The 24,277-nt window shown below is 35.1% G+C and overlaps 1 protein-coding gene across 2 annotated transcripts in view; it reads left to right on the top strand.

Annotated features, from left to right (window-relative positions):
* The first annotated feature begins 2,234 nt into the window (after positions 1–2,234).
* Positions 2,235–24,277, top strand: part of tup (tailup) — a 48,416-nt gene continuing 26,373 nt past the window's right edge. For both annotated transcript variants that reach the window (XM_053764140.2, XM_053764139.2), the window contains exon 1: positions 2,235–2,748. In XM_053764140.2, the coding sequence (XP_053620115.1) occupies positions 2,643–2,748 (106 nt within the window). In that variant the 5' untranslated portion in view covers positions 2,235–2,642. The remainder of the gene's footprint in view (positions 2,749–24,277) is intronic.

Below are 24,277 nucleotides of genomic sequence, written 5' to 3'. Positions count from 1 at the left end.
TTATAGGGCCCCTGGACCAATAGAGGCCCAAAGTCCTGGGCCTCTATTGGTCCAGTAAAGTAAAGTAATTAAAAGTAATACAAGTTTTGTACAATTTCGTTCAAAATATTTAGAAAAAAAATACAACAGTAACAGTACAATAAATAAATGTACAACACTCAACGACCCACACTAAGCTTGTAACGCAAGTCCGATGTCACAAACTCAGCAATGGACATAGCACACTCAGAACCGCATATAAATATTTGTGATAATAATTGCAAATTTTAGCCCACGCTGGGAATCGAACTCATGATTTTCCGGACGGGCGTGGTAACCACTACGCCATGCACGGATGTTGTGAAGAAGGAAAAATAGTTGGCGGGAGTGGGATTTGGGACCTGCGTCTATATTTATATATTACTACTCTTGTTCTACTTTTGTTTGATGAAAAGTAACAATTTGCATGGTATAATTAAGTAGATAAGTACATATTCAGGCTATTTCAACTAGTTTATTTTCTAGACCGACCCCAATCAATCGTTTTTGTTATTTTATGTTTGTAAGCCTCACTTGGGGCCCCAACACATTTTGGTACAGGGCTCGTGGTACGCTGCGCCACCGCCACGCACGTGGTTCCATTTTTTGTGGTCGTAAAAACTGGAGACCAATTAACTGGCAGTTTAAAATGTCACTTTAAGGGGTAGGAAGGACATATTTTTTACTAGTACTTACCTAGGTATAAAAAATACCTACATTTGACCTGTCTCGCCTAGGCTTGTCACGTGGTACAGGTAGCTAGATATGTCAAATTTGGTAAATGTCTTTTCTACTAATATTATAAATATGAGAAAATCTGTCTATCTTTATGTCTGTCTGTCACAATTTCGCGGCTAATCAGCTGGGCCGATTTTGGTAAAGATTTAGGTATATATACACTGACCAGAGGTCAAACATAGAGCCCATGCTCAAAACTCCCATCGATTTCTGCGATTGATTAGAAAAAAGTTCTTTTGTTTAATAATAAACTCTTTTTTAAAACATATTATGTTTTTAAAAAGAATTTAATATATTCCAAATCCAAAAAGAAACCTACTTGAGTAATAAGTCAATTGTAGAAAAAATAAATATAATTATAATAAAAATAATTAGGTTTAGGAATTATTTGCTAACTACTTATCTACCTACCCACTTACATAAAAGGTGCAAATAAAAGTCCTACTTATCACCACCAGCTATCCTTTAAAATCATTAACGCCCTTTTTAATAATAAGGGAGAATGCAGAAAACATCTTGATCAACATCTACCAAGATAAGTTTATCTATGGATGTTTTTTCCTGTTTTATCTGCGACACTAATGACGCTGGCGCGAACATTTGGCGCCAAAAGTTTTTGTCGCCTAGCACCTCACACGTCGACGGTTTTTAGCAAAATTAATGACCCCCTAACTCATTTTTACGGGCGTAAAATTTAGGTTTAATTAGTTAATGACTAACAAAACTATGTGAGAAATATGAAATAAATTCCGATACACCGATGAAGAACATAAAACAAAATCTTCTTCAACTCATAACGAATTTTCCGTGCAAACCATGTCAAGTTCACGTCAAATAAATCGATTTCTTATTTTACTTACCTACCTATTAATTTACAAAACATCTTTGTCTCAAACACACTTATTTTAAATATATTTTTACTATTAGCCCTGCCAATGCATGTCACAAAATTTTACAAAAACAAGAAAAAAAATTTAGGGTCCCTTAATATACTGATATTTTTTGGTTTTAAAAATCATGTTGGGAACACAAATATTTTTAACAATAAAAATTTGATTGAAACAATTTGTCAAAATATGACATATTGATTACTACGTTATAGAGCCAAACAACCGCACAAAGATTAACAAAAATCAAATGGCAATGAATAATAAACCGAAACCGAAAGATTAACATGACCAGATTAAAAATAAAGGCAGAAAAAACAGCTCATGGACCAAAAACCATAAATCATGCTCATTATGTTCGAACCGGATTATTTTTTACCGAAGAAAATGTTCAAAAAAGCATCAAAAGGCTATAGGGGGTCGCCATTTTGAGAGGGTTCCGTCCATTAGGGCGGGAAAATGGGAAGCTGTTAGCCAATAGCGAGGCCTGTTTTAAAAAGGCGTTTTGAATGCAACCAATCAGAGGAGAGGCCGGTCCACTCATGCGCTTTTGCGTCGATCCATAGAATTATAGCTATAATACGGCAGTGTGGGCTTGGCCGCTGACGCGAGAACACGCATGTGTCACGCGATAGACATTTTTTTGTACAAAACATGTCGAAGTGCCTAAGGACAGAATTTAGTGGAATCTTTTTAATAGTCTAAATGAAACTTATGGTGTATTATTTTTGTGATAAACCTATAGTGTTACTGAAACATACTCTTTATAAGTGTTTCCATAGGTAATGTCAGTTGAATGTAGCTAACCTGTGGACATTGTGATAAATCAATATTTAGTAGCTACATTTTATTTAATATTATTTACATTTTATGTAATAAAAATAATATTTCAAGCCTAATGAAAAAAATACGTTTTTTACCTTTTGAGAAAATTTCAAGTAGATAGACAGTTTAGTAACTACGTTATAAGGTGATCATCTGTGAAGAAATACATCAGTGATGGTGATGGCTAGTGGCGGTGGTGGTGGGCTGGTGCAGTCCCCACCCGACATGATGCATCACCACAACATCATGGATACTTCGTCACACGTGGAAATGATGCCCAGTAAGTAAAAAAAATCAAATTGGATAACGCTGTCGAAGGGTTAACATTAGATAATTACTTTAGAGTAGGTAAGCAGTGAAATTAAAATCTTATATTTAATTATTTTCAAAAATTAGGTACACAGTATAATGTTTTTTATTCTATATAAGTTATACCAGACATGGTGTAACCATCGTGACAATATATTTGATATTTTGGTTGCAATATAGTGTAATGCAATAGCAGTCAGACTGATTATATAATTATAATAAACGCTAACTATAATTATAACGTAGGTACTCGCTCTTTCCATAAAAATAAATGAAGAAGTTGTTACGCATAATACGCACATTCGACTTTATCAACAAATAATGCATGTACAGTTTTATTTACTTACACAGCATATATATAGTTATTATTATCATCTACTAAGGGACATGAAGACTTAACAGCTGATAGGCAACAATAGCATTCCCAAAGGGTTGACATCAGGCGGTCGGCCGATTGTAAAATCATATCCAAGTCTTCAAAATTTAATGATATTTTTTTTACGCTACTTAAGCTTAACCTGGGCGTCACAGCTCCGAATTAATATAATGTATAGGTATAGGTACTTAGATACCTAATATTTAATTATATAATATTTAAGCATTAATTACTTTTAATTATATGTAAGTAAAGTAGGAGATAAAAAATACCCTATGTGTTAGCCCAAGATATAACCTACCTCAATAACTACCGAATTTCCCAAAAATTTGCCGTCTGAGCCTGAAGAAGTAACAAACATACTCACAAACTTACCTACGCCTTTATATTATAACTTAGTGGGATGGGATGAAATTCGTGGAGTTACATTCAGTTACCAAGGAATAAATCCAATAGTATTCCTTCAACTAATCACATCGTTGAAAAGCCAATAAATAGCAAAGGAAAGGGGAGTTGATTGATTTATAATGGGGGTCCCGGCGACCCATGGGCATTATTTTTGCTAACGCAAGCGAGACCCACCATTAGAGGGTTACGACGGAGATTTATACGCTTCTAAAAGGCTGGAGTAATTTGCGTTGTATTATTGTGTTCTTCAAACTTACTTCACATTAATAGTTTTTATAAAGAAAAAAAATGCTATATAACGTTGCAGCAATTTTCCTAGACACTTTTTCTCTGAGGGACAAATTGCCGGGATTGACATTTTTATAAATATAACAAATATTATATCTAGATACATATTTTTTGTTATTTTATTTATTTCCATATTTAAATTTTTCATTTTAGAGATGAATTAAAAAAATAATAGGTAACTAAAAATTATTATTTTTTATTAAATTATTATTCGTTTTTTATTGTTTTAAAAGGCTTCTGGGATTTAAAAATAAATTATAATGCTCCAAATATATAATTAATTATGTATTTAATTTGCAAAGAGATTTTTTTTAATCCAACTCAAATTCTAGTTCGTCTGAAATCCGACTTGTCCTTATTTTTCATATTCATAAATATAATATTCATAAGTTTATATGGGGGATTTACTAAGTTCTACTAGTTTTTATTTATATATTATATTATTTATATAGTATTATAAAACGTAAATTGTATATGCCATTGTTGTTCTATTTTCTATAATTATTTATATTACTCAAAAATGAAAATAAATATTTAATTCGGAATAAATAATTCTGAGTTAGAAAAGGAAATCGAAAAATTTGATACAATGGTGTCCTGAGACAACTCTAGCCGTTGATTTATGCGAGTTACGAATCCAACTAATATTATACATGCGAAATTTTGTGAAGATGTATGTGTGTATGTATGTTTGTTACTCTTTTACTTACCGCTTCTTTTTTTCTTATTCTAATTTCTTACTGGAGAAATAGTTTGGTAATTAATCTTGATTACCTTGAGATCATTTTTAACAAAATTCTATATAATTTACTTTAATAGTATAGATATTACTTTTGTGACTGTTAGTGCCTTTAAAATAATGATTAGAGTATTGTTAGTGTAAGCGTAGCATTCAGTGTCTCATTGTTGGCACATTTTGTGTAACCATTATAATATAGTGACATGTGGTAAGCGGTGTTACGAGCACTTTTATAAGTTAATATAAGATTTATCATAGTACTACTGTGTTTTTGATTGCTTACCCCAATAAACAGAAAGAAGAAGAAGATATTCATCGATTCGGATCAAATAATAAAAAAATTGATTGAGTAGTTTCAATACATGACTCGCCCTCTATAAACTTACACTTCCTTTATGAATATTTGTGAAGATTTATTATCTCTCAGTTCAAACCAGTCATTTTCTGTAAAAGCTTAACAGACTTCTTCACAAATCCTAAGACTTAATATCAAAAACAAACGGGCAATATTTAGCAGTAAGTTGCCACTTTCATTTACCGACCATTTAGCGTGGCTGGGGTATATTTTATTGCGAGATTTGCAGGCAACGCCGGCGGGCGCACTAAGTGGACAAGTAAATAATGTACTGCACAGATCTCTGCACATTTCTTGAGTTTGCGCAGGATGTCGATTCTGCTAACACTAAAGAATAATCGTGTCTCAATAGTGCTTAATAGTTGCCCATGTTTACAGTGACGAAAACAACTAAAGTTTTGAAAAAATATTGAGATACTGAATTAGCCCCAAAGTAAGTGGACAAAACCCAGGTCAATCTGAAAAATATCTAGTTCGGTCATGTCTCATCAAAATTTTCTAAGGCCTTATGTCGCTCTCTTCAGACTTATTCATTTTCCATTTTGTCCTGAATGGGGTTCGAACCTCGGACCTCCAGTGGGGCAGTCTACAAGCCACTGGGCTACAGACCTGCATACGCATAGCTTAAACTGCAATTACTACTATATAGTTTATAGGTGTAGAAAACTGAGAGGTATGCAAGTTGCTTGGCGAGCGCATTGGGGAGAGAGAGGATGTCCAATTTCTGAAGGGAACGAGAAAAACTGAATTTGTTTGCGTGTGTAGACGCGAACAAACTTGTAAAGTAGGAAATACCATTCGTAATTTATCGTCCAGTCAATAATCTAAATGATTTTTTGGGATGGAACTGTTAATAACTGAGTTTAGCATTTGTCCTCATCACCTCAGCCATAAACCGAACGTGGGTAGATGAAGATAATTTACATCCCGTTGTAAACAGTTGTAATGCCCGGTCATAGAGGTGCCGACCGCACCATTCTCCATTGTATGCCTGTATGCGATATCTACATGCTTTTCGACCGACATTTTGTGGCAACATAAAAAAAGTTTCAAAATTTTCCTTTGGTTTCTTGTAAAGTACTTACTTACTCGTAAAAAAAAATCGGTCAGGTGCGAGTTGAATTCTATCTCAGATATATATATATATATTGTTGTGGTTTTCAAATTTATTCTTCAAAATGTGCCCCGCGTTGTGTCTGTCTGTATGAACGCGATGAACTCAAAAATTTCCGGTCAGATGTTTTTTTGTACGATTTTCACCATTTTCATCAGATTCCTCAAGACGATTTAGGTGTATAGTTTATCATGGTCTACCCGAGAGAACGAGAGGAGTCGCTAGTTTTTAATAAATAAAAAAAATGGTTCCGTCACAAAAACCAATGGACACCGTACAGAATTAGCCGCTAGGTGTGAGCTACCGAATCGACCGCCATAAAGCGACGGTGGTCTAGCCAGGTACCAGGTATTGGTATTTGTCTGCGGTATTTATTGCTCCGCCAGTTAGGACACGTACGCGAGCCGATAATCCTTTCCGGATTTTAGGGGAACGAGGGAAAATGGTCATTTTTTTCTTCAAATCGGACAGACTGTATAGTGATGATTTTATGGGAATAATAAGATTGAGGTAGCACAAAGTTACCTTGTGTTATGCAGTACTAACAATAATAATATAACATACTCAGTTTATAGATACAATACAAATTTGTATCAATCTGTTAATTTGCGTGTTTGCGGTTACATCCGGGGCTGCGACGTCGCGAAACCCGAGGTCAGTTTTAAACATATGTGATTTCACAACCGTCTGCCTGTCTGAAACCAACAATCAATTGGAAAGGCTATTGTGGCCTAGCCTAACAAGGCTATGTATCCCTTAGTCGCCTAGTACGACATCCATGGGGGGAGATTATGGACCCACACACAATATTTAATTTAACATTCATAAATAAAGATACCAAATCCATGTAAATCTTAAAAAAAAATTACTATGAAGAAGAAAGGATATAGACCACTAGCTGCGCCCCGGGGCCTTGTTCCCGTGGGAATTTCAGAATAAAAAGTACCCAATGTGTTATTCCAGGTTATATTCTACTCTACCACAATAATCCGTCCGATTTTGCGTGAAAGAGTAACATACAGACACACATAGTACATCCTCACAAAATGTCGCATTGATAATATTAGTAGGATCAGTATAGGATGATAGGATCTATTCTGACTTCACTTTGGATCTCAACCAATCATATATTTTTGTAGACTTGTTTAAATCTGCAAAAGATTAGTTACTTTCAAAGCATGTCGTGTCACCAAGGTGTGTGTGTGTGTGTCACTTGGTGACATAAACACAGAATGGACTGTGTGTATGTCTGTATGCCAAATGATTCTCACTTCGATAACCCCAATCTCACGGAAGTCAACTTGGAATATAAATATTTGCGTGATAAACTTTGATTTGGTCGCGAGTGTGGGCGGAGTGATACCTGTTTTAACCGAAACGGTAGGCGTCTGCTGCATACTGAAAATGATTAAGCTATTTGGCCACATCGATCATAATATCCTATTTTTTGTTTGGGAATAGAGATAAGAGGAATATATTCTCTATCTATATGAGATATCATCGTCGCTTGTTCCCAGTTTTATTGACGGCTGTGATGTTTCGAAGCCCGTGGTCCGCGGATAGTCCGCGCCTGTATCATTGGACTATATTAATTAGAATAATTTTTCATCAATAAGTATATATAAAACTCAACTAGACAGACAACGTACAGCCGAAACTACTGGGCGTAGGAAGCTGAAATTTATATATTCTGAAGTATGTAGGTTCCTAGGAAAGTGTAGGGGAGCACTAAGAAGAGATTTCCTGAAATTCTCACGGAAAACGGATTTTTACTCACATACGAAGTTGTGGGTTGTTACAATTATTTTTTGGATCCTAGCAATGAAGAATTAACATTGGAACTCCTATATTTTATGAAATCGCCAGTTATCGCAGACAAAGTATCAGAATTGTTTGAACACGTGAAATGAGACGCATAATATCAATGTTCACTCATATTTTACATCCAATAATCAAACGAACAAACAAATTAACTTAACGACCCATTAAAACAAATTTCTCCTAAATATTTACCCGCTTCAGTTCATCTTCAGAACATGTGTTTAGGCGATAACCACTATCAAACACACACACGGTAGTAAAATATAAAGCTGATGCAAATACTTTTATCTATGTACATTTTGTACTTGAATTAAATGGGGTTCAATCGAGTTTCAGCTTTAAAGTTTACTAGATTAGATCGTGTTTCGGATTTACATATGAATAAGTTTTATTTGTATGCAAATAACATAGATTAGGAATTAGGGTAGGGGTTAGACATGCTGGTTTCTGATAGCCCATGGTTTGTGCCGTTTATTTATGTACTAACTTTACATCTGTCAAATGTTTACTTCTGTTGAATATGTGCCAAGTTCTCCTAGAACATATGCGTATCTTCAAAAAGTTTTTGAAATTATTTACACAGTGATATATTTAATATCTATTCATATTTTCGAGTGTGTTATTGCTAACACCTAGTGTCAGATTTTATCCGTGTCGCCTAAAGGCATATGCCATGACTTTTACGACCGCCTACTGATGTAAACGTGACAAGAAATCGCATACAAACTAGTGAACTTAAACTGTTTCCTTCACCGGAAACAAGTGGTGGTATATGAAAAGTACTATAGCTTTTCCGTATGTAAAAGTACCTAACAAACATTTTTCGTATCATCATTCATATAATCATCTAATCAGTCGAATTATTTTCACATCCCAGCCAACATTCGAATAGGCACATTAAGAAGAAAATTACTTCTTCACGCTCTATATATATTCAACAAATCTTTTAATTTTGCATGGCACAAAGAAATAGGAACACGTTTCCAGTGGGAACATGACGCGAGTGAAGCCGCTAGTTTTATAAACACCAATGTCAATGCCACATACTAGAACCTCTATCCGACCTGCCTTGTACATTAATTCTATTGCATTTGGCATAAAATACTCGTATACTCCCAACTACCTGCTTACTTAGTGTGAAGCATTTCTAATTAACACAGTAATTAAAACCGAACACTGACGTTAATATGACCGGTGAGAAATGCCAGACGCATGTGAACATAGCAGCGAGAGAAGACAGGTGAAATCATTATAGAGACGTCAATATTACAGAGTGGTACACGACGTTTATCCTTTGTTCAATTGCCTTAATTATGTTCGTTAAGTTTAAGTATGTCAGAAACGTTATCGTTTGAAAGTATGTAATATGTTTTTTACGAGGTTGGTCAAAATTAGTTTTGACTGAAACAGTCAAAAGAAGAGGTGAAAGACGCCAAGTTTGCTGAGAAGAAAATCTTAACAAATATTATTTTCACCCTAACAAGTACCTATATATGATTGTGATTGATTTCCTAGCAGTCAGTAGTATTTTTTACCAAGGGTCAAAAGTACTTTGAAGCACAAATTTACAGTCGAAACCACTATTGGCTAAAGATTTAGAGTCAAAACTATTTTTGGCCAACCTCTTCAGTCGAAAGTAGTTTTGACCATGGACTTAGTAGGCGTCTTGGCGCAAAATGTCCTTTTCTCACAATGTCCTTTTCTCAAAATATCCTTGTGTGTTTTTGATGATAATTTAGATAAGCAACTGATTAAAACTGTTTTTTTTATTAAAAGAATATTTATAAGGACGTTGTCGACAAACGGCGTAAAGGAATACATATAACAATCTTCTTATCTTTTACTAGCTGCGGCCTGGGCTTCGCTCCCGTAGGAATTTCGGGATAAAAAGTACCTTACGTGTTATTCTAGATTATATTCTACCTTTGTACCAAATTACATAACAATCGGTCCAGTGGATTTTTCGTGAAAGAGTAACATATACATCCTCACAAACTTTCGCATTTATAATATTTGTAGGATAAGAACATTATGCAATCTATAACATTCATTGAGTTTAACATTAAGCTTCATATTTATATAAACCTTTTAAACATTTTATCATTAGAATATCTAAACAGATTTGATGCACTTCGAAACTACTTTGGATAATGCTGTAGTTTACATTTAGTTTGAATATTGTTGGCTTTAGATATTTTAGCGCTTTAGATATTTTTTCTTAATGTTAAGACATAAGGCCACGTTTGGACGGACGCGTTTCCAACGCGCGTTAAAAATGCGTAGGAGTATTACGTATGAGCATTCGTGTGTCTGTTCACACGACAATGCCTTTTATCGTGTCTATGTAACGCGTATTAGCGCATTGAGCGATAGTTTAATGTCGAATGTTAAAATTGCAGACGTTATAGGGAGCTTTTGCGCCCGTGCAAACGAGGTATATGACTAGATATTTATGTATCATGTTTCCACCTCCGTCTAGATTTAATATATTACTTAATGTTTATTAATTACTAGCTTTTGCCCGCGGCTTCGCCCGCATGAGTTATTCTGCCAACGCGGAACACAAATTTTCACCTCACCTGGGGGTTTATTAAAAGAAATCTACCCTATGTTTCAACGGGTGCCTTTAAGTATATTTATATCAAATTTCATCACAATCGGTCCAGCGGTTAAGCCGTGAAAGTGGAACAGACAGACAGACTTTGGCATTTATCATATTAGTATGTTTATAAAATTATAGCCAGAGAACTTACAAATGGTTGAAAATTATAAAATCATGAACAATAATATCAATAAAACGCAGATAATATGACTGGTGGTGGTGTAATGGTTAGACGCCCGCCTGTGGATCGAAATATCCCAGGTTCGAATCCTACTTGATGAGTTGAATGAGTTGATGAGGGAATGAGTTTGTATACCAATCTGACTCATGTATAGTAGTTTTCATCGACCACCACTTGCTTCCGGTGAAGGAAACATCATGAGGAAATCTGCGCACTGGTTGATTCTTATTAACTTGTTTGTGAAATGGAGAAGGCAATGGCAAACCACTCCATTAATAATGCCACAAAAGTTGTTGTATGTGTTTCATTCCACGTAATGACCACGACCCTAAGCCATGAGGAATACGACTATGAAGAGATGACTATTATGACAAATCAAAGACTTGATGTCTTATCAATACGTATTTTATGGTAAAGTTAAAATCGATTTACATTTTAGATAAGTATCTACTTTTATCATAACTATTTAGATGTAAGTGCTGAGTGTGGCCCTCAAAATATGATAATGTAATATTATAAAATAGTAGCTGTTGCCCGCGGCTTCACCCGAGTAAATTTCCCACGGGAACAGTTATTTTTTCGGTATGAAAGGAATGTCCTTCTCCGTACTTTAAATTACATGTATGCAAAATTTTGTTGTAAAAAAGATTGGTTTAGTAGATAGAGCGAGAATAGGTAACAAACTTACTTTCGCATTTATAATATTGGTTAGGATTTGTTTTTATTTATTTATTTCGTAGTAATTTCACAGGTAGATGAATTAATCTCGCATTTTTACTAATTATGATTTAAAACCCAGTTTTGATATCGCTGAATTGTATGACAGTCAACTACCTAGTTACCTAGTTACTCTGCAAATCTATGTACCTACCTATTCAATATTTAATTTAAAAACCTACTAATATTATAAAATTTTGTGAGGAATATGTGTACGTTTGTTACTCTTGCATACAAAATCTGCTGGACGATTTGTTATGAAATTTGGTACACGGATAAAATGTAGCCTAGAATGACAAACAGGGTACTTTTTATCCCGAAATTCCCACGGGAGCGGAGTCCCGGGGCGCAGCTGGTAATATATAATAAATTGAATAGAATTTGTTTCATACCTATTTACACCTATCTACAAATAAAATTAGTATCTATTTATCTAAACAACTGATCTCAAAATATTGCTTCGAATTTGTTAGGTACTTTAAGTAAAACACACTACACATTTGTTAGAATTATGTATAAGCATTCAGTTTTGACATAGATACTCGGTATTTATGTAAAGCTAATGCTGTAAAATGTAGATTTTGATTCTCAGAAATATATAACTATAAGAAACACGTTTGCTATAACCAAACTCGATAGCAAAGGTCATCTGAAGCAATAGGCACCTACTAATTTCCATTATTATTTTAAATCGTATTTCTGACATGGACCAACACTGTTTGAGTTTTTTAGGCATTTTTTCTCAGCATTGAATTTTATGAATACAATTCAATGTTTACTGTACCTAATATGAACCTAAATGTAAATGAAGGACGTAAAACCTTAATTTTCCGGCCCTAAACCTTTAATTACGAGGTATTTCCTTAGGATCGGCGCCCGCGCCGCGGAAGGAGATCGCCAGATAACCTCAAAGGCGCCGACTGACCGTGTAGCAGATTACGCATCGGATTTATCCAGATTTATCATGATCGAAACTGGATCGAACTGGATTATTTTCGATGTGTGTTTCCGGATTTTTGTTTAATTATAAAAAAATGTTACCCGGGAGAAATATTTTTTTTATTTTTTTCATTATATAGAACTTTTTTCGATTATTATAGGAGCCTACTTGTTAATTAAGACAGATACACTATGAAATAAATAAGTAAACATCAAAATTGATTGCGCTTTTAGACAATCAGTCACCTGCCACATCAAAAAAAAAATTGCCTAATTACTTAGGATGCAATGTGTTCTTCTGTGTTTAAAGCCATGATATCTTAATTAGCACCCATAATTATCGTAAACATTACTAAAAACGATCACTAAGAATCAATTATTTTATAATCGGAAACATAAAATTTTCCTCTGTGAACGTATAGAACGATTTATAGACCTTGTGTGTTTCATTCCACGTGGAATACGATTTTGAAGAGATAAACCTCAAAGTACAATCTACGAGTACATGCAAGTAACCTGTTGACCTTTCTTTTAAAATATATTTCTTTCTTCAGTAAATTGAGTTTAATGTTCTAACGTAGGTACTTGTATTGAAACTTTTTTTGACCTGAGAAATCAAATCGGAGTCGACCGGTTTAAAAATCCTTCTTATCGGGCGCGTAAATTCTGTCAATTACAGCTCTGGACGGCGGGAATTTTGCCTCGAAAAAAAAAAGAAAATAAAGAAAAAATCCTTCCTTGGCCCGCCTCGCTGCCACTGGCGCCGGGCAGAGATAAGACAGTTTTTTTTATTGCTTTTGTTTTTTTCTCCATGGACGTTATAGGAGTTTTGTGGGGGACAGTGGATGACACTGATTACGGGTATAATAATAGCGGTCAACCCGTTCTATATTTTGCTTAGTTTTTTTTATAGCCGATTTATTTCCTACCTACAGTAAATAAATAAATAAATAAATAAATATATTAGGACAAATTACACAGATTGAGCTAGCCCCAAAGTAAGTTCTAGACTTGTGTTATGGGATACTAACTCAACGATACTATATTTTATAATATATACATATATAGATAAACATCCAAGACCCGGGCCAATCAGAAAAAGATCATTTTCCATCATGACCCGACCGGGGATCGAACCCGGGACCTCTCGGTTCAGAGGCAAGCACTTTACCACTGCGCCACTGAGGTCGTCTACAGTAAGCACGTTACCTACAGTAAGCAAGGCACATTTGATTTATGATAGTAAAATCGCCTTCTGAATGCATATTTTTATGATCAATTTTGACACAACATTGTTTCACATTTTCATAACTATTTGAAACCTTTAAATTAAAAAAAAATATAGTAAATTTAATATCGCTATTGTTTATTTATGTATTTGAAGCGGTGGCGGTGTAATGGTTAAAACGCCCGCCTGTGTATCGAAAGGTCCTCCCAGGTTCGAAGCCTTCTCGTGCCACATGAGTTTATATTACTTTGTATACCAATCTGACTCATGTATAGTAGTTTTCATCGGCTACCACGTGCTTCCGGTGAAGGAAAACATCGTGACAAAACCTGGACACTGGTTGATTATTGTAACTTGTGTGTTAAATGGAGCAGGCAGAATAGCAAACCACTCCATGCCACTCATTGCCAAGAAATTTGTTCTGTGTGTTTCATTTCACATAATGACGACGACCCTCAGCCATGAGGAAATACGACTTTTGAAGTATATTTATTAAGTACCTATGTAAATAGTAGATAGATACATATAATTAGATCCTATAAGTACCAAATAGTATAAGAGTGTATAGAAAAAGCACATAAATTTACTCAAATTTTTTGAACAGCAACCATCTAAATGACCAACACTCAAAATATTTTCAAACTGCACCCGACAGATTCGCCACAAGCGACGCCATTTGACAGCTGTCAAATTAGATTGACGTCTCTGTCCGTGCCATTTTTTGCCCGCCTTTTTCGGCCACTGACAATGCTTTTTTTTAATATAAAATGTGTGTTTTGAGGTGACGAATCGTCGAAATATTTGTATTATCTTTGTTAAGTTGTGATAAGCGTGGCGCCTACATTCCATAGGCTAAAGATGACTGTATCGTTTCGCGTGTTTTTTTATTATTTAAAATCTACCACGATATTTTATATGTATATATTTAAATTGTTCATTGGCGGCCAAAAGTTAGTTACACATACTTTGCACAGAGCATATTTTGTAACAAGACGACGACATTTTATATTTCTTCTATAAAAGTTTATTTAAATACAGTCGTTCAGTTTAAATAAGTATGCAATTATTTAATTATGAATTTGAAGAACTTCCATAATGTATATATTTTTAAATCCTAGAATAAATAATAATTGAGGCAATATCTTGAACTTTCAAAGAAACCACTTGGTAGATACTAAGTATGAAGAAGCGCGTTGAAGTCTTATATAAAGATAGGTTTTATATAACCAAAAATAGTTTTAAAACTTATATAACTGTAGGAAAGTTGTCCAATCAATAAGTACCCTAAAGGCCGCATGCGTGCACCGTGCTGCATACTCATTTGGTGTGCAGAACACGAGGCAGATTATTCACTTGAAGATATGGACGTGTTTCATTTTGTAAAATATAATTATGTTATTATTAACCTGCATTGCAATAATTGAAATACCAGAATTTTTGATAATTTTAAAATACCAACACTATGTTTTCTATGATCGTGGCAAACGTAGGTATTGCTTACTTTTTATGTGAGGTTTGTATCAACACAAATAAAAACCAGCAAACCAGCGATTCCTCACAATAATGGTCGATAGCGTATATAGCTGCTGATATAATAAATCAAAAGGAGTAGGTGCAGGTTTCAAAACGATGTTTCACTTGAGAAGCAAGGGAAGTCACCTTACACCCAGCATCGCGCACACATGTAGCCTTTTTTGTCCTTAGGCCCTTAAAATGAGTGTAAATTTTAAAACAATGGAAAGTGAATGTTGTCATCCGAAATTTGACTATTCCTTTGAATTTATGGTTTTTGTCCAAAGTTCTCATAGGTTTTAAGTAGTAAGAAATAGGGGTGATTTTTACTTAATTTTGAGGAAAAAAATTAGGCGCCGGCTTGATCTGTCGCCAAGGCAGTCTCGTCGACGATATCCGGTGAACAGAAAAAAAAATGTTTTTGTTTTTTTTTCGGACCCGTGGGTCAGTGACCATGGCGTTAAAATATTGTCGCCTGTAATTTATTTAAATGATTTATAGTGAACTTGTTGACGGCTGAAGGTTTTTGTGGTTCGGAAGTCGAGAGTGGGTTGCGATGGTTGGTTTGGGAGTAAGTAGCTAACAATATGTATTCGGTACGGGGATTGCAATCCCTTGAGGGAAAATTTTAATTTTTTAATCTGCATGAATGTCCAACTAGAAGAGGACGACATACGTAGGCAAGTAAAAATTGTACAAAAATTGCGATAGCTAGATTAGCTAGTGAATAGATTTCGATAAAAATTCATATATAATTATGACCCTATTTTGAGTACCAGCAGAAGTTATATAATGGCGCTTTTGGTTCCTACCCTAGATTATTACATCTCCATATCCAGTACCGTGCCTGTCGTAAGAGGCGATTAAGGAACACAGAAGAAGAGAAACGATAGCATTCAGAATTATTTTAGACCACAGCGTAATCTTCGAATTTTAATTATTTATTTATTATAAATAAATTAAAATTATATAAATAATTATATATTATTATTATAAATAAATAATTAAAATTCGAAGATTCCGCTGTGGTCTAAAATAATTCTGAATGCTGTCGTTATGCCTGCCTATTATTCAATAGACAAGCAGTCTTTGTAGCTGTTGCTTCTATATCGGCAGCGTTGAAAGTTCTATAGTCTCACTTTATGAAGTCACTTCACTTATATCAATTAGGTATATTTTTTCGGGTATCGAGGCTTTACAGCCGCGAATGTATCGAATGTAACGCTCAGATGAGAGAGAGTAAAAAAGTAACACAATGAGGCTCCACGACGCAAACTAGAAGCCGTCGTTCATAACCATCGACTGGGTCAAAGGCCAGCTCCATTCATTCTTAAGCGCGGCGTCTGTCGGTCCTTTAGAACTGTGTTGTCATCGCTTTGTCGCTTCCAACAAGAGAACACAACGAATATTTTTTTTAAATCTGACCAGATTTTGCCATTAAACTGAGCGGTAAAGTGGTTGTGTAATAACTACAGTGCTCCTGTGGGAGTTTCTGGATATTCGTTTGTGTAAAAATTACCTAATTTTGATTTAAATATTTCACCTTCGCTTGACGAGACACAAAAGAAGTTTCATTGTTATAAATTCTAAAGCAGTCGTAAGTTTCGCATCATATATAGAACGTCAAAGAGTAGATCATTGAGAGATCAAGAAAACATAATATATACACGGATTTGTTTTGAGTGTTGACAGATATAAGATTGTCAAAACTTCTAATTTATAAATAATAATAAATAAATGAAAAAATAAAATGTAACTGTAATATTGTGACTGATTAATATAGTACCGCGGAGTGGGGAGCGCCGGCCCTCACTGGCAGCGCAGCCGTGCGACCGTGCGGAGCGGAGGTTCCCCGTCTCTGACATTTAAATCTGAATTATGTGGTATTATTTCATAATCCCTTATCCTTAGTAATAAGTAACTTGGTGGGACACCACAGTAACTATTTCTATTAGTGCAGTCTGCAAATCAGTAAGTAAATATGGAGCAAAGGGTTCCACATAACATTTAATTTCTATTCATAACAATTAATTTATCATTTACCCCGTGAAAATAATTGAAAAAGAAAAACAAGTAGGTACAACACTACTTTTATATAATTTGATGGTAAATAGTGATTTTGTAATATTAACTGTGATCTTAATTGATCTTGATTATATCAATCACCTGAGCTGCGTGGAATATGAAATCTCATATTCAATCGAAATGCTATGGCATCGGAAATCATTACAATATTGAACTGACTCGTAAAATGACTGACTGAATGAGGTTTTAGTTGTGCCTGCAAAGTTTTACCCAAAAGCCACATGAAAAATGAAAGAAGCAAAACCACGAATATATTTTCAGCGATGTGTAATGAAAACCCGTGAGAAAGTCTGTCCGTCCGCCAGTCACGTGCCGTCGTCGTGTGAAGGCATTTGTGAGAATAAACATAAATATATAAATATTGTTCTAATATCGGATTAATGGAGTTTTGTTTGGACACGGTGGATTGCCGCGACGATAGTGCTTTCACAATATGTAGAGATTGATGCGACATCGCTCTGCTTGTTCTATAGGGCTGTCACTTTATTTTTTAACACTTGTATAGTCAACAGTACATTTGGCAATGTCATTCCCGCCAGGCCCTGGCACAAGGGGCAAACCCAAGAAGTGCTGGCTTGATGTAATTAAGGATGATATGCGTGTCAATGGTCTGACAATTAAGGATGCCGACGACCGTACCAGGTGGAGACGACAAAGTAAGAAAGCGGAGCACAGGCTTCGACGCTCAACAGCTGCGGAATAAACCCGAAAAACTCTCAGATAAGAGAGAGTCAACGGCACATCAACCTACCCACCTTACCCTAGTAATTTAAAGGCTAGGTATTGCAATACAGATTGGGGGCTTAAAAACACTATGAATCCATCTCAGCTTTGGTCTTCCTCTATTCCTTCCCTTTACTTCCACTTTGAAAGCCCTTGTAGGGACGTGATTCTCATCCCTTTTAAAAATGAAACTGTATATTGTTTGTAATCCTTTGTAGTTTTTGACACGAATAACTTTGGCTTTTTTAATGTGTTATCAAGTATCGTCAAACGCACACATAATATTGGGCTGCCCAACTTTCCTTCCACCCGTCAAACGAGTCTCCACTTGGTCATAAATGAATTTAAATAAACTCAAAAGCACGCGACCAGTCGCAATGAATTTAAATGAGCTTTGTTTTTTAAATGTTTAGTGTTCTGTATAATATAGAACGAAACTGGCTGTATGTCAACCAAGAACGTGTACCTATTAAGAACAACTTCTTAAATCAAATATATACTAAGCTAGTACTATATATACCTAAAGGGCTTTTTTCGTTGTGTAATATAAAATATATAAATGCTTTTCACACGATAATCAAATGTCACTTCAGTTGATCAATTTCCAATTTATTAAATAACATTAGTATTTATTTGTTCTCATTAATGTATAATTAAAACAATTTTTGACACTAACCTTTGTGACGTCACTTGTGGCCACTCTCATACAAACCCCATATATATTTTTTGTTTTAGATACATGGTAAAATGTATTTGATCTGGAAGACGTTATTGTATACAAAGAAAAACTAATCAAAAATGTTTCTAAGTTAAATTCTGGTATAAAAAGAAGTCAGATCTTTTTGCTAACATTATATTTATACATAATTACATCTATGTAACTAGCGACTCGTTACAGAGTATGTAATTCTAATAAAAAATAACTTTTATATAGGTACGACAGTGACGACCGCATTGAAATCTGTGGCATGGTTTAGAAGTCTCGACAAGGGCGAAGAGAAACATTAATTTGTACACGTTTATAGAAAAAAAAGTTAAAGCGCGCGGGTTAAAGTTAACGTCAAAGCTGACTTGTGAAATCCACTCTTAAATAATAATGCAACTAGAAAACAATTGTCTCCTGTGAATACAGGTCGATCATTTCAAAATCTTATCTCCGACCCTTACTCGGACCCAGGGCTCAGACGCTAAACAGCTGAGGTAAAAACCGGGTAAACGGTCAGACGAAAGAGAATCTTATTCTCCGGAGTTCGATGAAGATTTTACTTACGATGTTGATCTTACTCAATACATTGTGTTAATGTCGTTTCACACCACTCCCAGCAACTTAGCACGCGTCTAGACGTGTTGTGGTAGCACTAGCCAACTAGCATGGGCATAAAACGATAAAACCTTTATTCAAATCAGTAATTTTTTGTGCCCCTGTGCCCACAACCAGAACGTACGGTAGCCGGGACATGTCAGAATTATAGTTTTAATAAGTATTTTGTTTTTTATGAAATGCTCCGGGTCTTCGGTATACACCGCTTTGAAGTTTTATATATATATTTTAAAATATATTTGAGTGTTATAAGGTCGCGTTTATAATGAATAATTATCAGATTTTTTTTATCTAGATCTTCTTCCTATACCCCGTTATTCATAATAAAGTTAAAATATGTTAAAGCAACAATATGTTTGTGGAAGTTAGACTGAAGCCTGTACTCCCAAGAACTTTCTGATCCAAAGTAAATGTATATATATAAAAGGGATAACAATCCCTTTCATCGGTAGCCAAACCTCTCCTTGCAGACTTTAAGGTATAACTATACGTTGAGTTCAAGAAAGAGAGGTCGGGCTACCGATGAGAGAGATAGCAATACACGTACATTTTGAAGCAAGTTCAAAAATTATGGGTGTACTGACTCCAGTCTTACAAAGCTTCATGGTCGCGGCCGTAAGCCGTGTCCAGAATAAGCCGACGTGTGACTGACTGCTACTGGACTGCCTCGCTGACATATCATGCTACTGGCTAACCAGGTACTTAATGCCAGCCCCTTTGGCAAACAGGGAGTCGATGTTGCAGTTTTGCAGTTAAACTGCGGATACTAGATAACCAGGTCCTTAATGAATTAATGAATGTTTAACAACAAATAACAAGGATTTAAAATTCCAGCCAGAACGCTCAGTTTTTTTTTATTACATGTCACTTTAAACTGTGGCACTGATATATCGTGCTTCTGGATAAAATTGGTTGTGATGTCAGCCTCCTTTGACAAACAAGGACTCGACAAGAAAATACACTCGATAAAAATAAAAACTCTTACAAAAGTTTTTGAAAATAATAATGAGATGAAAAATTCTGAAATCGAGCGGGAATTGAATCTTACAAATGCTGACCAGAGGTTTGTCTTAACACCTTTAAATTTATTTAATTACCGTTTCATTTTAATTGTAACCCACTTTGATAAAGACGCTACATGCAATGATTGAATAAAGAATGACCGTGTGTTAATAGACTTAAACATACGTATATACACTATACATCAAGAAAATATTTCACTATAGTTTCAGTATAATCTAGACAATAAAATCAATTAAAATTCAAGGTATATTAAAGTTTATTTGGACAATAGTAGTGTTATTGTGTCTACAATGAATTCAAATTATATAAACTCGTGTGATAGGTATGTAGTATACAATATATATATATATATAGTAATAATAGTTGTTGAGATTATATGTTTATACGTCCTGCCTCCCCCCTCCCCCACGACGCTGTTCGCGTTTTTCTCCATAAAAAGTAAGTAATTCACTATACTATTGAAAGATCTAGTCTGTCTTATGTTTTTTTTTAATAAATAACTATGTTACTTTTTTGTACAAAAATACAATAATCTTGTTCATAAATCTTATATTTTTACTTGAGTTAATAATTTTTCTCCGCCCACACTCTGCCACGTTGTTTAGCAAAATCCAAAGATTACTCATCATTTTTTCTCATCACGCTTTCGTAATCCGTTTGACAGCTGATATTTTACCTTATTCGAGATCCAAGATGGCGCTCGATGCGTGATATAGACGTCAAATCAGTACAGAAAAGGCGTTTATCTTGATCTCAGCCGGTGGGGCCACGAAACCAGCTACATTTTTTAAGACGCTCTTACTGACTGTAGGGACCCTATTAACGGGACTGTTCCATAGTGATCGCTACATTGACACGCTACATTTTATTGTTGGCACAGATCTTATGGTATTCAATGTGATTTTTGAGCTTTGAGCGATGATTGAGCGATTAAAAAAACTATGGCCGTAAAGTAGTAAATCGTTGAGGAGTTCCCACGTCTTTGGCTATTCCTGGGTGCACCATCTGGTCATGTCATCATAGTCTTTATTATCCACAAGTCTTTATTAATGAGCTAGCCTTAGGTAGTTTTAAAACGGCATCTGTCGAATCCTTACCGTAAACTTGTGATTACAAATATCCAAATACCTTACAGTAAACTTGTTATTACTGCCATCCTTCCGTTCGATAGCCTCTGATTTCGTGGCCCCAATCCGGTAGCATTCTTAGCTCTAATCACAGATGGATTGATAAAATATTTAAATGACTGTACACTTTTATTTTACAAGTTGGTTCTCACGCGCCTCTCGCCAAGGATGTTTAAAGTTCAACCCTTCAAGTAGGTATATATGTATTGTATGTGTCAAAATGTTCTATCACTTTATCTAAAAGTCGTACACGGTCGTTTTTTCATTTTAAGAAGCTGAAAAGAGTCCGTTCATAGGTATTTCCTAAAATTAGTACTATATAATATAGAACTTATTTTTTAATGTCTTAGTGCTACACTAACAATGTTTTTATATCTGTGTACACTAAGCGGGAAATTAGCTAGAACTTGTTTGCTTGAAATCTAAGTACCTATTCTCGTTGGCAGATTTAGACATGGATTCTTATCTAAAATCTTTATGGTAGTTAGTCTTTAAAATACAACATTTTGGGCTGGTTTTAAAATCAAAAGTGAAAAGACCTGGCACCATCACTATCTTCTTATTAAAAAATAAACATCGCGCATTTCGAAAATTAAAAATCCACTTTTATCTCACAAAACCGAATCCCACTCTTACGGATCGCTTTGACGCGCACCGCCAAAGATTGTGGTTTGTACACAAAAACCCGTCTTTTTTGTTTAATAATAAAAAATCACGTTTTTTGGACGTTCGGTGGCTAAGTGGCTGGTTTCCTGGCGTAAGGAATTGGGTTATTGAGCATATGATTAGCGGGAACACTTTCGGATACAGATACCAAACATACAAGGAAATCCGTATAAATAAGTTTTATCTTAGTGTAATGATGCAGAACAAAATTTATATGATTAAGTACCGGAAAACAGTCGTGTTTCTGATTTCATAACAATCGTTTTATGAGGCCGCATATTATTATTTTTTGAACGCCATAAAATAGAAGCAAAAGAGAAAATTTGTCTTTGTCGCTCGAGAACCGCCGTCTGTAGCTAATGTAATACCATGGATTTAATAAGTACTTCACGGAGTACCTACTAATTCCCTAACCCTCGATCCGTAAGCATACATAAAATAGTTCTGCCTCGACGTCAACATCGAAAGTCGATTATTACTACCCAAGGGCGTCGAAATTGCAAAAGAAAAATTTTGAAGCTAATCCTGCACCCGACGCCCATGTGGTTGCAATCGCTTTTTCGATTGCAAACGATTGCACCATGATGATGAAATTATAAGAAAGGGAAAAGGGGGAAATTGTTGTCTTTGACTATTTTTTCTGCAGAGGAACGTCTTTTCCCCAAAAGTTAATAAGACATCCAAGGACGTCGTAAGCAGAGTGAATACATAATTAACTATTACCACGTCGGCGCCACGAACGACCAATTTCCCAACCTGTTAACAGTCCACAAACAGCCATACCCCGACTCCACAATACCTATTTTCAAAGTGATATTTGTATTTTCATATTTGTCCAAACTATTACCCTTCAGAGCCCTTTGGGCACACCGCAGTAGTACCTGCTAATTTTAACCATCCTTTTCAAATAAAGGTAAAATCAACAAGTCTCCCCGCACGGGTCAGAATCGCGTGCGTGTTTAAGAAAAATCTCTTTTGAAAACATATTTTTTTTAATTTATCGATATGGCATTCTCAACCTTGAGGACAGTGTAAAGTTGAGTTAATATGTTTGGACACTTATTAGAGTTCAGATTTCAATATTTAATTCTTCAACGTTCAGTTCGAGCGTTAATTTTATATACCTTGTTGTCAGCGGAGAGGAAAAATATGTGGGTCAAACGGCAGTTCCATTCAAATCGCCAAAATCGCATTGTTCAAATATTTGGAAAGGGTATGTTACCTTTACTATTATAGAACTATATGTATTCTATAGAATTTGCCAATAAAAAATAAACAAGTTTGATATTTAGATACTCTTATTAAAAAATATACATAATGTAAGTTATAAAAAGTTACGTGTATTTAAATTTAAACCGGTATTGATTTTCATACCCAAATGTAAGTACAATATATATCGGTGTATTTTTAATTGTCCCACTGCTGGGCACAGACCTTCCATTTTGTCTTCAATTATTCTACAATTTACCGCCAACTGCCAACCGCTCTGAAACTTTTCTAGACCGTCCCGACTCCCGCCATTTTGTTTGTACTGACGCCTGCGCCCTTCGCGAACCCTTGTGGTGATACGTACCCAGCTCATCTATCCGATAGATAGATAGATAAATTGTTTATTAAACTGTTACAGACACAAAATAACAGAATAAAAAGAACAGTAGATCCTTGAAAGCACAATACGAACATTCGTGTACTGCAGTAGTTAAATTGGTCATAACACAACAATACTTCTTGCAAATCTGCTGGCGTGCGGCAAACATGTTGAACCCAGCCACTTTAGACCTGTTATCTTGACGCCCACGTTTCTAATCCAGACACGGTACGTAACGTAGTATAATTTTTTAATCACAATAAACTAATCCCATATCATAAGAAACTGATCACTATGTATTTAAACTGGTGTAGTCGAATTGCCATCACCATCATCATCGAGAAAATGTATGGATTAGTGTGCCATATTCACTTTAAATAAATAAATATATTAGGTCAAATTACACAGATTGAGGTAGCGCCAAAGTAAGTTCTAGACTTGTGTTATGGGATACTAATTCAACGATACTATATTTTATAATATATACATATATAGATATACATCCAAGACCCGGGCCAATCATAAAAAGATCATTTTCCATCATGACGGGATCAAACCCGGGACCTCTCGGTTCAGAGGCAAGCACTTTATCACTGCGCCACCGAGGTCGTCATTGAAAGTATCGAAGTTTATATGTGGCAAAAAATTAGGTATCGAAATAACAATGAGTAGTGTTATCGGCTCATA

Source organism: Plodia interpunctella, chromosome 25 (genome assembly GCF_027563975.2).
Source record: "Plodia interpunctella isolate USDA-ARS_2022_Savannah chromosome 25, ilPloInte3.2, whole genome shotgun sequence".
NCBI classification, from domain to species: domain Eukaryota; kingdom Metazoa; phylum Arthropoda; class Insecta; order Lepidoptera; family Pyralidae; genus Plodia; species Plodia interpunctella.
Note: the sequence above shows the minus strand (reverse complement) of the source record. Positions and strands in the feature narration are given on the sequence as shown.